The sequence below is a fragment of the Notolepis coatsorum genome (assembly GCF_963971535.1).
Source record: "Notolepis coatsorum genome assembly, chromosome: 17".
Classification (NCBI taxonomy): Eukaryota; Metazoa; Chordata; class Actinopteri; order Aulopiformes; family Paralepididae; genus Notolepis; species Notolepis coatsorum.
In genome coordinates this window covers 95,909,518-95,925,272 of record NC_140181.1, presented here as the reverse complement: position 1 = coordinate 95,925,272, position 15,755 = coordinate 95,909,518, and the positions used below count along the sequence as shown (strand labels likewise).

The 15,755-nt window shown below is 43.2% G+C and overlaps 1 protein-coding gene across 1 annotated transcript in view; it reads right to left on the bottom strand.

Annotated features, from left to right (window-relative positions):
* rad21l1 (RAD21 cohesin complex component like 1) overlaps positions 1 to 15,755 on the bottom strand; it is a gene marked incomplete at its 3' end in the record, with an annotated part of 61,409 nt that overhangs the window by 26,461 nt on the left and 19,193 nt on the right. Inside the window, exons 6-9 of the mRNA XM_084333567.1 lie at positions 12,639 to 12,746; positions 11,632 to 11,754; positions 10,108 to 10,127; positions 4,965 to 5,142 (exon numbers count right to left, since the gene is read on the bottom strand). Coding sequence (XP_084189693.1) covers positions 4,965 to 5,142; positions 10,108 to 10,127; positions 11,632 to 11,754; positions 12,639 to 12,746 — 429 coding nt within the window. The remainder of the gene's footprint in view (positions 1 to 4,964; positions 5,143 to 10,107; positions 10,128 to 11,631; positions 11,755 to 12,638; positions 12,747 to 15,755) is intronic.

Genomic DNA, 15,755 nt, shown 5'->3' with positions numbered 1-15,755 from the left:
GGCCTTTGACTGTTAGCTTTTTATTTAAGTTTTATTGCGCTTTTGTTTTTAAATTGTCTGTTTATACTATGTTTTTAATTAACTACTGTATGTTCTATTTTTATCTTATTTTTATTCTGTATTTTATTTTATTTGTTTTACTAATAACTATTTTATTTCTATTTTTTTAACTGTTTTAACCATGTAGTGTAGCACTTTGGGATCCCAGTGAACAAAAAGTGCATTACAAATCCAATCTATTATTATTATTATTATGTGTGGCTGCCGCCCTGGCGGACATCTGTGCTCTACTGAGTGCACCTTTCTAGTCTAGAGAGAGAGCGCTGATTCCCCGTAGCTGAGCAGGGTTGCATTTTGTCAACACAAGTTGGAACCCTGGAGGAAGCGATATAAGGAAACGAATTGCTCCGCTAATCGCTCATGTTGACCCCGCCCCCAAGTCGCTCTCCGCTCGCTCACCTTGAATCGAGCGCTCCCCGCGCCACATCGCTCAGCAGATTTTTAATTTTTTTGGAGCATGGTGTAAATTAGCTCAAACTACAACAGTCTACACCCCCTGGGCCCCTTAACAGTTGTTTGTATTGAGCCGCATTGTAATTGTACCCATTCTGCAATGTTAAATAACGTTGTTTATCCATTCACTAGCTCTATTAAGCAATGATAGCTAGCCTAGCCACAATGCTATGGTCGCTGCCATTAACGTTAGCATGTAAGCTAACGACAACAACAATGGCGTCAAAACTTTTTCTAACAGGATGTGAGTGACAAAGTCTGAACAGGATATCACAGGTTCACCCTTCTCATTGGTTGAAAATGGCCTTCATGTTTGTACATCGCCATCTGTTGCTTTGGCATTGTACTACATGTATATTACATCAGTGTTAAACCACTGTGAGCGGCCTGGAGGGAGTGGATTGGAGCAGAGGAGAAGCGGTAGATGCAGTGTATTTTGTTAGCCGCCAGGTGGCGGGCAAACCTTAAATTCTATTCGCCAAAGAATAAATCTACAAGCCAATGGCGCTGGGCGTGTAACTATTTTGTACCCTGGTTAGGTGTCTCTGGAGCAGTTAGGGGTCAGGTGTCTCGCTCAAGGACACTTTGACACGCTGCCGAATGTGAGAAGCCAGAATCAAACCGGGAACCTTCTGATTATCAGTCAACCGCTCTACCTCCTGAGTCACTGTCTCCCCTTAACAAAGGGTTAATAGGAGCACATTTGGTGCCCTAGGCAAGCTTCACCCCTGGCGCCCCCCCCCCCAAATAAATGTTATGTTAGATAATTTTTTTAAATGTCAAAAATAAAGAATATTGGTTGCAGATATAGAAGGGGCGCAAAAATAACTGCTGGGTGGTTTTTGGCGCCCCCCCTCTGGATGGCGCTCTAGGCCAGTGGTTCCCAAAGTCGGGGTCGCGACCCAAAGGTGGGCCGCGAGCAGCCACGGATGGGCCGCGAGATGATTAAAAAAAAATTAAAAAAAAAATTAAAAAAATCAAAAAAAAACATTTTTTTTATTTTTTTTTTATTTTTTTTATTTTTTTTGTCAGGCCACTGAACTTAGAAGCAGGCCAGGACAGTGTTTCTAGTTGTATTCTAAAATTCTATTCTATTGTATTCTAAAATGTGACTATATGGTTTTATATTAACTTAATAAATAAACAAAAACGAAAAATCTACTTATTTCAACGAACATTTCAAACTAAATAACAGATTATGCACATAAAACGCTGAAAACAACCGAAGCAACAATAGTATTTTAATGAGGCTATTATTATTATCATTATTATTTTGCAACAAGTTAGCCCTCTCATAAATAGCACATATAAATGAATAACTAACTTGAACTAACTTAATAGGATTGAAGTGATATTTGGCTTAAAAAATCGGTCGCCTGACAAAAAAAAAAAGAAAAAAAGCCAGACGATGTGCATTGGGGCCGCGGCTCTCTGACGCCTTATTTTCTGGGCCCCTGCCTGAAAAGTTTGGGAACCCCTGCTCTAGGCAACCGCCTATAGCAGCGGTTCTCAAACTACAGGTCGCCACCCAAAGTGGGGTCGTGGGTAGGTGACAGTGCATTTGGCAAGTAATCTTTTTTTTTTATAATATTTTTTCTTTTTTATGTTCTGGCAACATATTTTCGCTAAATATGCCTCGTTTTATAAATGTGTGCTGTAATACAAATATTTTTTTATCTACTTTTTCTCCCATTTTCTATTTTTCTCCCGTCCCCAATTTCGTATCGTCCAATTCTACCCTCCCCTGTCTCAAACGCTGTTAGGCCATGCCTCCCACAAGCCGGCTGCAATGTGGACGAAGCCTTACATCACGTGTCCCCTCCGGTACTCGAGGAGGCAGCCGTCGCATCTTTTCACCTGCACAGCGCGATCTCTCAGCTGCGAGGGTCTGCGTGGGAGGGACCTCATCGCTTCCTGATTCTACTGCGCAGGTGCAGCAACCGACCTGTAGGAGTCGCTGTCCACAACGTCTGATCCCCACCCACCAGCTTCCAGTGATGTACCTGAACGCGTTCAATGAACGATCGTTCATGAACGCGTTCGTATTTTGGGCGAACTTGAACTGAACGTACTGTATATCCGCTAAATGAACGTAATTGAGAACACGTTCATTCTCAGCCCTGTGTAACGGAGTTCAAAAGTGCGTTCATTCTCAGCACTCTATTATAACGGCGGTCAAAGATGTGCCATATTTCATAATGCATTTCAGCCGAAAACTCAGTTAAAACACTGTAAACAGGCTTAAAAATTATGCGTAAAACCACCCGATCTGGCAACCAGCCTGTCACCCCCTGCTACGTCATCAGACTCCTCCTCACAACAAGCAGTGGAACAGGAATCTGCGCGCAGAAGCCGAGAGCTGCAGCAGCAGCAGCACTCTCTCAGTCGGAGTCAGACTCTACCTCTAGACGTCACGTCGGCGTATGCATTTAAAAGAGTTTACAATTCAAACTATTTGATAAACTTCTACTTTCAGCCCGGAAATGCATTCTGATAAACTGAATTAAGGATAAGCCTCCATTTTTACAAATGTGGTATAGAGAGATCTTCGGTGTGCTCCTACCCCATGAAAGACACTGTGCAATGCATAGAGTCAACAACGCTTCCTTTCAGGAGGTGTGGGCCCCACTATTAAGACTATTTTCCTGCTGAAATGTATCGGATCCTTCTAAAGGCCCAGTGCCCCATTGTATGGACAGACCTAGGATAGGAAAAAATAAATATATGTATGTCTACATGTGAATGCGCTCGAGGCAAGTGCAAGTGCCTGTCTTGGTCTGCTTTCCTTTTTGCTTGTTTTTCTTTTTGTTTTGTTTTTGCTTGCTTATGGTGTGGATGATGGCATAGAGATTAACTGGAGGACCCCTCCCCCCCTTGTCCCAATGTGTGTTTTTGTAATGTAAGTAACTGTACGTGAAAAATCTATAATACATTTTTTTTTTAAAAGAACTAAAAAGAACTAAATAACATTTTGAATTATGAACTATGAACTGAACTAGTTCATTTTAAAAATGTTGAACTGTGAACTGAAATAGTTCATGTAGAAAGTGAACTTTCCCAACACTGCCAGCTTCCCACCCCCTAATACTGCCAATTGTATTAGTATGAACGACCAGCCAAGCTGGTAGCAACGCCGAGAGCTGGGCTCGACCCAGCATCTCCTGCGTTGGTGGCGAGCGCCTTGCCCACTGCGCCACCTAGCCGCCCCACTGTTTATTTTTCTCATATTTATAGTTAATTGTATTAGTTTATTTGAGTTGTTTCTCATATTTTCATATTAACACTTTGATCGCCATGGTTAAATTCATAATTTACCATCCCTAGCCAGCTCTATTTGTCTATGGAGAAGTTCCCCTTCTTTGCAGGGCTATAACTTTTTAAATTCCATTGCTAAATTGACATTATTATGGCCCATTCAATGTCCTATATCCATTGTTCAGGGTGTAGCAACGTTATACTTTTTCATTCACATATTCATACTAAAATATGGTCTAAAGTATAAGTATGTTTTTATCGTTTTCTGCAGCTTTCTCCAGAACTTGATTTATAGCCCCAAATGCATTATATTGATGATCAAATACAGTTTGGTAGCGATCGGTGCCAGATAAAAAATGTCAACTGGAGGTACTTCTAGAAGTTACTACGTATGATCTGAAGATGACCGGATGGGCGGGGGGTCGTTTATAATTCCGTGGGCAACGTTATATCATTCACCTAGTGTGGGTCATATCATCAGAGCAGTTTATATGTAACACGTTAGAAAATAACGCTGGATCTTACCGTATCTTCCTCGCGCCATTGGACGATCAGCTTGGAGTAGACAGTTTTCGATTATGGGATGTTGATCTAGATTAACCATTTCCAGGTTGTATAATACTATATACGTCCAAATAACGTTGTTTATTGAGTTAGGGCGAGCGATTGATTATCCAGTGTGTGGAGATGGAGTCCGGCTAACGATCGCGAATGCCCGGACGAAATATGGATGATCACTTCCTGTTTGGCACGTCACTTCCTGTTGGCCGATCTGCCACCAGATGGCGCTCTTGAACCGTTAGAGAGTTGAGTGGAGATCAGCAGTATATATCAGGTCCCCGGAGGAGAAATATGATTTCGATCACAGATTTTTGAAATATTGATATCAAAGACGAGTTACGGCGTCTTCGGCAGAATGAGCATGGCGAGCAAAGACGAGTTACGGCGTTCCCGGCGATTAAAGTGTTAAGTTAATTATAGTGTAATGTTTACTGTTAATTTGTTCTCATATTTTTCTATTCAGATCTAATTGTATTGCCTATCTATCTATCTCACCTATAGTCTTTCTACTATTACCCTGCCCATACCTGTACCCCCCCCCCCCCCCCCCCATGCTGCTATGATGCCCACATTTCCCCCAAGGGGATCAATAAAGCAACAATAAAGTTGTATCTTATAAAACTCTAATAGCCTACGAGTGACAGCCACGGGTTCAAGGGCAAAGCCGTCCTCGTCATTGGCCAGCAGGGTTGTCTCGCTGAATGCAGAGGCCTCAACCTCCGGGGTGGTCCCCCTCATTGCGGGGGTCTGAAAGTCCATTGGCTCTGATCTGGTTGCATCTGCGAAACAAGTGGAAATCAGTTCAAGTTCAAGCTGCTCAAGTTGTCACATATAAGGTACATGTACATTACAGTGAAACGCTTGGTTCTGTATGAGCCCCTGAGAATGTACTTCATACAGTAAAAAAAGTTAAAAGAATAAAGACCAAACACTATACAAAATATACAATATACAAGAATAAAGTACAAAATGCAAACAAATGCAAAAATTTGCTGGTGAGACTTGTTCTTTGACGTACAATATTATCACGGTCTGCTGTGAGTAGACGATTTCAACTTGACAACAAAAACAGTACCCAGCATTCTAGAACGGACTGCGTTTCATTTAAACTTGACAACAAAAACAAACATTAACCAACATTCTAGATAGGCATGGGCCGGTTACCGGTTCCACGGTTTACCGCGGTTTTAAACCGTTACGGTGTCAAAACCACTAAAATTACATTCAGATGGTAGGCGCCGACGGTATAAGTTTAATGTGACTGATCTAGTGAGCTAGAATCAGAATATTCCACCCATGGGCGGCCGAGTGGCGCAGTGGGCAAGGCGCTCGCCACTAACGCAGGAGATGGTGGTATCGAGCCCAGCTCTCGGCGTTGCTACCGGCTTGGCCGGTCGTTCATACTACCACAATTGGCAGTGGTAGAGGGTGGGAAAGCCGTGGGTGGGGATTGGACATTGTGGACAGCGACTCCTACAGGTCGGTTGGTGCGCCTGTACAGCAGAATCAGGAAGTATCGGGGGCAGCGTGAGCCTCCCACGCGTTACTCGTCGCCACTGAGAGATTGCGCTATTCAGGTGAATTGATTGATTGATTGATTGAAAACTTTATTAACAGATTGCAGAATGGGTACAATACAGTACAGCTCAATACACACAATTGTTAAGGGGATGCAGACCAGAGAAAGACTTTCGTCTTGTTTACACCAGGGTCCCCCATTTTCAATTCATCAGGACATATATGACATACATGACATACAGATAGTCAGTACTGCTACATCTATACATTTATGACATACCAGATTTGCAAATACAGTACTGTTTGTGATACAGAAGGAGTCAAGAAAAGGGAGTATATACATTTGACGTAGAAACTACATTGGAGGAGGTTGGGGGGGGGGGGGTTGGGTACACTGGGATATTGACAACCATACTGGGTAATTTACATTGGAGGTGGGTGGGGGGGGGGGCACATTGTATAAACAAGCAAAACTGTACATTGAGGGGGGGGGGGGGGGGGGACTCTGTACAAACAAACAAAATTGTACATTGGACTATTGACAAGACCATACTAGGTAAATGACTGTACATTGGAGGGGGTTGGGTTAGGATATTTACAGGGGCCAGTGTTGCATTGCAGTCTCCCGTAGGTGTCTCTTGAGAGAGGTTTTGAAAGTGGGTAGTGATCCACATTCCTTTACAGCTTTGGGTAGGGCGTTCCACATTGATGTGGCATAATTGCGAAACGTGTTTAGTCCCTTATTTGAGCCGAATCTGGGTTTAACATGATTTGTGGAGCTCCCTCTGGTGTTGTGATCGTGGTATTCACTGACCTTTGGGAAGTATTTTGCCATGTACATTGGTACCTTGGTCGTGTAGTGTATCTTGTAGACCAGGCCCATTGCAAGTTGCTGTACTCTGTCATCTACTCTAAGCCATCCTAGGTTGTCAAAGTGGGCAGGGGTGAGGTGGGTTCTAGGAGTAAGGTCAAGCAGTAGTCTGACCAGTTTGTTTTGAGATGTTTGTAATTTTGTTTTTAGCGCCTTTGAGGTGCTTTGGTACCATGAGGTGCAAGCATAGTCGTAGTACCCCTGAATGAGTGCTCCTGCCAGAGTCTTCAGGGTATTCTTGTTTACCAGAGAGGAGATCCGGTACAAGAATCGAGTTCGTTGGTTGACTTTTTTTATTACATTGGATGCCATTTTGTCACAGGAGAGATTAGCCTCTAGGATGGAACCCAGGTAGGTAATTTCATCTTTCCTTGTGACAATATTGTCACCCACTGTAACTGAGAAGCCGTCGGTCTTGCTGAGTTTGTTATTTGAACCGAAGAGAATGGACTCTGTTTTGCCCATGTGTAATGATAGTTTGTTATCAGCGAGCCATATGCAGATTCTGCCTAGTTCAGAGCTGAGGGTTTTTTCAACCTGTAACTTGTTCTTGTCAGAGACCAGCAGGGCTGAGTCGTCCGCAAACAGGAACAAGTTGCAGTCACAAGCTGACGACATGTCATTTGCATAAATTAGGAACAGATGCGATAGCTGCCTCCTCATGTACCGGAGGGGACACGTGATGCAAGGCTTGGTCCTCACTGCAGCCGACCAGTGGGAGGCATATTCTAGCAACGTTCGAGACAGGGGAGGGGAGAATTGAAGGGAGAATTGGCGAGGCGAAATTGGGATGGGAGAAAAAATTGAAAATAAGGAGAAAAGGTGAAAAAGAAATATTCCACCCATAAATAGCTAATGTCAAATATAAATAACGTAACGTTTTGACGGGAGCTAGCTAACTTTAGCCAGCTAGCTAGTAGTACCGGTGATATGTTGCCATTCGGTCGACTAACGTTAGCGAGATTGGCCTACGTTCTGTTACATATTCATGATCATGAAAGCGTAGGGCGGGCGAGGGATAGGAGTCTGAGGCGGGGTGTCGAAAGACAACGCTAAACATTTATTAAACATCAACTCAACGTCAACACTGAGCCTTTGTCTACCGCGCTCCCTACCTGTGGAACAAATTACCTGCCGTCATCAGGTGCGCCTGCTCTGTCGAAGCTTTTAAATCCCTGCTTAAGACTCATCTTTTCTCTCTCTCCTTCAACCTACCCTGATCTCACCTGGTCGGGGACTGACCTTTAGATTAATCTGTCTAGTTTAGTTAGGGTACAGGGTACTACATGGTACTACTGGGTAGTTTACTACAGGGTAGTTTAGTTAGGGTACAGGGTGCTGCATGGTACTACATGGCACTACGGGGTACTACATGGCTCTACATGGTACTGCGTGGCACTACATGGCACTACGGGGTACTACATGGTACTACATGGTACTACAGGGCACTACGGGGTACTACAGGGCACTACAGGGTATTACATGGCACTACGGGGTACTACATAGCACTACAGGGTACTACATGTCTGCTCTTTTGCAGCACCACAAACATGGGAACTCTCTAACTCTTCCCCCCTCCCCCCTTTCCCTCCCCCCCCTCCCTCCCCCATCTCTCTGAGTGCCCGTCTCCTGGCGCTGACTAAGGTGACGGATGCCTCGGGGTCTTGGCCAAGATTGTAGTGACTGCTCTACATGCACCTCCGAGGCCTTGGATCAGTTATTTACCGTCGTCTGTCCGTGGTCCTGTCAACTGATTAACAGCATTAACAGACTGTTAACAGATTAACAGTCAACGCGGTTTCATTGCTGGGTTAAGTACTTCTATTCTATTCACATAATATGCTTACTTCATATATCTACTCCATCCACATATATGCTTACCACTTGTATCTATTGCTATGTCCGCCCACTACAATCACATGAGCTGTCTAACGCCTGTCCCGTCTCCCTGTCCCCCTATGACTTGCTGTCCTGGAGTGCTGACCGGAGTGTTGGACATCCCGTGATGAAGGCCGGGAGGTTGCGACCCCCTCTGCGTGCCCCCCTGTCTCCGGAGGTCTCGTAGTGGTGACCGGAGTGCCGGACGTCCCGCGATGATGTCGGGGAGTTCGCGACCCTCTCTGCGCCGCCCCCTATCTCCCTGTCTCCGGCTGTCCCTGAGCAATGACCGGAGTGTTGAATGTCCCGTGACTAAGACGGGGAGGACGTGACCCTCTTTGCGCCGCCCCTGTGCCTCAAATAGATCCGCTATCAGCTCTATCTTTAATCTTTCAAAATGTTCAGTTGCTATCGCTATTTGCTTTATCTTTAATCTTTCAAAATGTTTAGTTGCTATTGCATGCACTCATCTGTGTTTCACTACACACATGAGTGCATGCTTACCAACTGTCCGTCTGCAACACTACTATCACCAACATCTAAGAAGGGAGATCCCCCCTTGAATGGCCCTTCTAAGGTTTCTCTCCTCCACACTGCCTGTGGAGCTTTTTTCCCTATTGTTAGGTTCTAGTGAGTTTTTCCTTACCTCGCGTGGGGTATGTCTGGGAGTGCTTGCATTCTTTAATTTTTTATTTAAATTTTTTGCATTTATCTAAAAATGTTTGGACCTTATGGTGTTCTTGTTCTGTTCTTGACTTATTGCTATGTTTTCTTCTTGACTTGTTTAAAGAAGACCTGTACGGCCCATGGGGACATTAACGTGTGTTGTCGGGCCTTATAAATAAATTTGATTTGATTTGATTTGATGTTGAGCTCGTGCCGACAGGAAAGTAACAAACAATATGAATGAATAACTTTTATTTATATAGCACCCTTCACAGCACAAATGCACAGGGTGCTTTACACTACAGCTAGTATATAAAAACAAAAACAAAAATCAGAAATAAATGACAACAGACAGCAGTTAAAAACAGTGAAACCAAATAAAATAGAATAAAAGAATTTAAATTAAATCATCAGTCACTAATTAAAAAACAAAACTATAGGAACAGTGAGGACAAGAAAGAGTGCCTATATATGACCAAAGGCCTGTCTAAACATGTTTAGTTTTTTTTTTTAAAGAGTTTTCTGAGGGGGCAGTTCGCAGTTCCAGGGGGAGAGCGTTCCAGAGCCTTGGTGCGGTCACCTTGAAGGCTCGATCACCCCTTGTTTTGAGCCTGGACCTGGGGACCACCAGGAGGTGCTGATCGGCAGATCTGAGTGAGCGGGTGTTGGTGTAGGGATGGATGAGTTCAGTGATGTAGATAGGGGCCTGACCGTGGAGTGCTCTGAAAGTAAAAGTGAGGACTTTGAAGTGAATTCTATAGTGTACCGGGCCAGTGCAGGGATGCCAGAATGGGAGTGATGTAACATGATTTTTTTGACCTTGTGAGTAGCCTGGCTGCAGCATTTTGGACCATTTGTAGATTGTCTGTGGATGATTTGGTGAGACAGGTGAAAAGTGAGTTGCAGTAGTCAAGCCTAGAGGAAATAAAAGCATGCACGCCTGCACGGACAGTTCTAGTTCAGAGTGAGATATGATGGTGCGTAGTTTTGCAATATTTCTGAGGTGATTTCTGAGTGTTTTGACATGTTTGTCTAGGTTCATGGCCTGGTCGAAGACAACACCCAGGTTTCTCAGATGGGGGCGTATGTTGTCTTTAAGGTTTAATATGGTCCGTGCGGAACCCTTATCCCCAACACATACCGGTAGTTCCATGGGTGAATTATGTTGATCGACCACAAAAGATGAATTGTTTAAATGTATGTTTAATCCAGTAAGAATAGTACTAGGCTATATAACATACATCTGTGCAAGTAGATTACATTAACAAAACGTATTGCCCTTTTGACATGTAGCCTACATATTCATAATCATGAACGTTTATTTGGAAGTATTTTCTATTCAGTACGTAGTTTGAAAGTAGTCAGACTGTTCCCTCTGTGTGTAATACAGACAGTTTTCACACATTCATAAATAACACTTACAGAAAAGCTGATTGTGCTTGTTTGTGCACTGTAATAAAAGATGTTTTGTGCACTGTAATAAAAGATGTTTTGTGCATTTAATTTCAACTTAACAAAAACAAACATTAACCAGCATTCTAGAACGGACTGCGTTTCATTTCCCGTTAGGAAAATGAATCAGGAAATTAACTGTAGTCCTAGGTTTACTAACAAAGCACCAAGCATTCCACTGAAATGTCTATAAATGTATGTCTATATAAAATGTCTATATGTCTATAGAGCAACAAATGGTGAAAACGTTTAATTTCAAACACTTCTTTATCATGTCTTTATCCTTAGTGCTCAATTCTGTTCACATTTTTTGTTTCATATTCCAGTGTGAACTGGTCACGCTCCTGAACTGACCCGCATGCGCAAATGAACAATAAAGAAAATCAATTGTGAGAAATGTCAATCTAGAGTGATGTAAAAGTTGCATGAATTCTGATGTTCAGAATTCTGTTCAGTCTGAGGTCGCATTGCAAATAAATCTGACCTGTATCTGATTTAGGACCACATATGAAAGTGGCCCAAATCAGAATTGAAAAGACATTGCAAAATGGAATTCAAGGACTTTCAAGGACTTTTCCAAGCACTATTTTTAATTTAAAAAAGGGCAAGGATACAACTAACTTTTAAATGCTGTTTTTTTTTCATCTGATCCAATATCTATGGCTTAAAAAAACTATTTCCGACAATTAGTTACACTTGAATCAGAACTATTTTATCATGGATGAACAAAACGTAATGCGAATGGTTGATTTGAATTTCACTGGCTTTTTAAGCACCTTGTTGGGCTGTTTTCAAGGAATTCCAGGCCTTGACTTTTTCTTCTTCTAATAAATCAAGCACTTTAAGCATTTCAAGGACCTTGTGCGAACCCTGGGTACAGAAATTATTAACAGTAAAACAGTAAACAGGAGATCTACCTTGCTGTTCAATGTTCCCAGTGGGTGACTCTGGCGTGTTGCTATGCGGCTCCTCCGTGATGTGGCCGGACTCTGTAACATGGCCCGACAACGCAGCTTGATCGCTGAAGCTAGTCATGAAATCTACACGGTGAAGAGGACAAAGAATTAGGTCACCCTTCTTTTAGAGCAGGTGTGAGTCAGACGCCGTCAAAGACCTCCCGCATTTCACTGTATGCTTGTATGCCGCGACAAATAAAACTCTTGACTTGACAATGCAAAGTGACACTGAAGACTGAATGTGTAATTAATTGTACATTTTAAGTCACATGTTAAGTAGTTGTTGGGGAGAGAATCCAAAGCACTGATGATTACAACCTGCTTTATGATGAGACCTCTCAGCAGGGCTGTCACTTTTTTGATGTTCAAAATCATTTTAAGAGGATTTAATGGCAGTGAGCACAGATTGGCAGTCTGAAAGAGAATCTGAGAGATTTGATTCAAAAAATTTATTTTATTTGTAATTATTCTTTTTTAAAGCACTTATTGGTAAACTTCCCCCTTACATCACATCACTGGTGGAATGGAATCTTGGAGCCTATTCTACACGTAGGGTTCCTGGAGTTTGCTTTTTCCTTTGATGCTTCCAACACCTGGAATACCTTCCAACTGACTCTGAAGCTGAAGGTTCTTCCTTCTTTTGCTGCATTTAATGACCTCTGACCACCGTGTGTCGACTTGTAACCGTCTTGATGTATGAATCTACTGTTAACTGTGTCTTGTTTTGTAAGCTCGTCCACCATTCTCACTTGTATACATGGCACTATTATACCCCATCACCTGTATGCATGGCACTATTATACCCTATCACCTGTTTGCACGGCACTATTATACCCTATCACCTGTTTGCGTGGCACTATTATACCCCATCACCTGTATACATGGCACTATTATACCCTATCACCTGTTTGCATGGCACTATTATACCCCATCACTTGTATGCATGGCACCATTATACAGTCCACTACCAAGCAGGTCGAATTCTGTCTCTTCATCTCCAAAACCATCTCCGTGGCGAGCCAGGCTTCGATAGCTCATGTCCAACAGGCCACTGTCATAGTAGTGGGAGTCATCTCCTGTATGGGGAGATCAGAGCACAGTATTAAGGATTACACAGAACTGGTGTATTTATAGGTATCGTCTATCTGCATCATCATTAGGGTTGGACGATAATTCCTTATTATCGTATAGACCACTGCACTTCACTACATGGAGCTCGTGAGAGGGGGAAGGGAGTGCATGTTGAATGAATGTTGATTAGAGCCTTAACCCTTTCACTGCCACACTACAGAAGGTTAACCCTTTACTATCACACTACCGACGGTTTTACCGCAGGACACGTTTGACAACGCGATCGCCTAGAGCGAACTATTGGATATTATGAAAAATACTAAATGGATTATGATTATGGACGATAAAGGTGCGTTTCCACCAGACTATGTTGGACTATGTTGGACTCAGCACTTCTGGTAAATCATAAAAATACTATAGTCGGGCGGTCAGGTGGCGTAGCGGAGATTGTGCTCGTCACCAATGCAAGAGGCTGCGGTCTCGACTCCCGGAGAGTCAGCATTGCCTTGGCTCGGGCTGATCGCTATACTAACTTGTTTGGCTGAGTTAGGAGGAGGGGAGCCGTGGGTGGGTCCTGGGCGTTGTGGACAGCGACCCCTACAGTTCGGTCGGGGCGCCTGCTCAGCAAGGGTAGGATCTGGGGAAAGGTAGTGCAACCTTCCACACGTTACACTCTCCCGGTGAGAATCTGCGCGGCCAGGCTGGCTGCCGGCTGGCTGCACATGCGTCGGAGGAAAGCATGTGACAGTCTCCGGCCTCTCAGACCAACAGTAGGGGAAAGTGCGCAACAACCAGGTAGGGGGTTGGGAATTGGCATAACGACTAACAGTGGGATGGGAGAAAAATCGGAAAAAGAAGGAGGGAAAAAAATAAAAATAAAAATACTATAGTCAAACCGGCCGATGAGGAAACCTATTCGGCTCCGTCTATAGTCTGGCCCGAGCAGACTATAGTATAGACAAAGAAGACAACGGATGAGGGCCACCTAACGTTATATGTATTGATCCTGTTCTGATTCAAGACACTTGGACTCGAAGCGAGAGTGGAGTACCTTTTGACAAAGGTAACGTCTATTTTACCGAACCCCCATCCTAAAACATGCGTTTGTATGATCGTAGCAACGGAAAACGACCCCCTTGGCTTTGTGAAGAAACAAGGTCATGTGTTTACCTTTGACCTGGCAATAATATAGGTTTCAGGCGAGCAGCCGCGAGATTTGCGCATACGCTGCACAAAACACACTATATCTCACAATCTAGAAAACCAGCCTGGATTATTGTGAAATGGGGCGATGTTTAGTGTGGTACAGGGACCGAAACTAGAGAGCGCCACCCGCACAAACGAAGGTATGTATAAATGAACTGTTTCATCCCTGTTGGACTATAAATAGTGCCTATCAAATGTCCCATACTATTGTCTCCATAGCTATAATATAGAATATACGATGGGTGAAACATCGTGAAAATGGTCAATAACGCTGGCGCCAGGGAGTAAAGATGGGAAAACAGCGTGGCAGTCAATGAGTTAAGAGTAGGGGTGCACGATATAGATTTTTTGAACCCGATAACGATAACTTTCTGCTCCTCAAGGTCGATACCCGATAATATATATACGGTATATATTTATAGTATTATTATTATTTAAAAAATGTGTATTCCTGTAGTTTTGACCTAACCAGATTTATCATGACATGAGTGTTACTACTATGAACAAAACAAAGCCAAGACAACAGTTTTGACTCTTCAAATAAGGTGACCATATTTATTTGTCCAAATAATGGAATTATGAACCTGGGCTCTAAATGACGAAGTAGCTGACAGAATAATTTGTCTTCTGTTGGGGAAAATGTGTATGAGGTGGACTAGTTTAATATAGGTCAACTAGCAGTGCTGAAAGACGGTCTGGCTGACGTTCTTAAAACAATTTGGAACAGATGGACATTTCAGTACGGCATGTTGTGTGCTGGTAATCTCGTACATTGTATGCTTTCATATCTTGTTATTTTCTCTCTTTCACACAGGCACAGCACACACACACAGACACACGGACACACACGTACACAGACACACCAGCGTTTCCGTTAGCCGGTAATTACCGGTATTTGTCCGGCAAAATCTCCTGAAGTCCGACATATTTAATTTCTCCGGTCTTAATGTCCGGTGAAAATAATTCCCTGAGTCTAAGCACAATTTGATTATTTGAATTGTATTAAAATAGGCTAAAATTAAATAGCCTATGCGATGAACGAAACGATCATTACATTTGTTTCCTCGTTGCTTCTAATAATGACAACGACGTTGTCAGCGAGAGCTTTAAAAACGTAGGTCTCGGTTCGCTTCATCGGACCAAACGCGAACCAAATATAGGAAGTGATTATTATTACCACTGCTCGCAGCACTCACTGCAAAACAAGCACACTGCATCTAATCTCTCTATCTATCTATCTATCTATCTATCTATCTATCTATCTCTCTCTCTCTCTCTATGTCTGTGCATCTTGGGAAGAAGGAAGAAAAAACGCGGCTTATTATTATTACCGAGGCGCGCGGCTTATTATATTATTAAAACGGCTACTTGTGGGCACTCATAAAAACACCGTGGTCTACAAGTTGTTTAGCGAGAGGATGGTGGTAGGTAATGTGCTTCAATAGAACAATGGATCAATGCCATGTCAAAACTCGGCTCCGCTGATCTGGGCTCCGCAGTACACACACAGACACACACACACGCGCGCGCGCACACACAGGATCGCAGCCACACACACATTTCCACTGTCCAATAGACAAGCGCCCTTTTCGACCGCGTGACATTGAGGTGGAGAGAGTAGTCACGCAAACCACGATAATGTTGCAGTCTCTCTGCTTTCTCAGTTCTTCGCTTGATATAATTAATACAAATGTCCAATATAACGGAATTCGTTATCTCATAAAAATGTGATTATAACAGACTGCTGTTCAGTGTCGGACCGACTGCCACATACGCGGTCTATTTTATTTCAAGTCAGCAGCAGCACG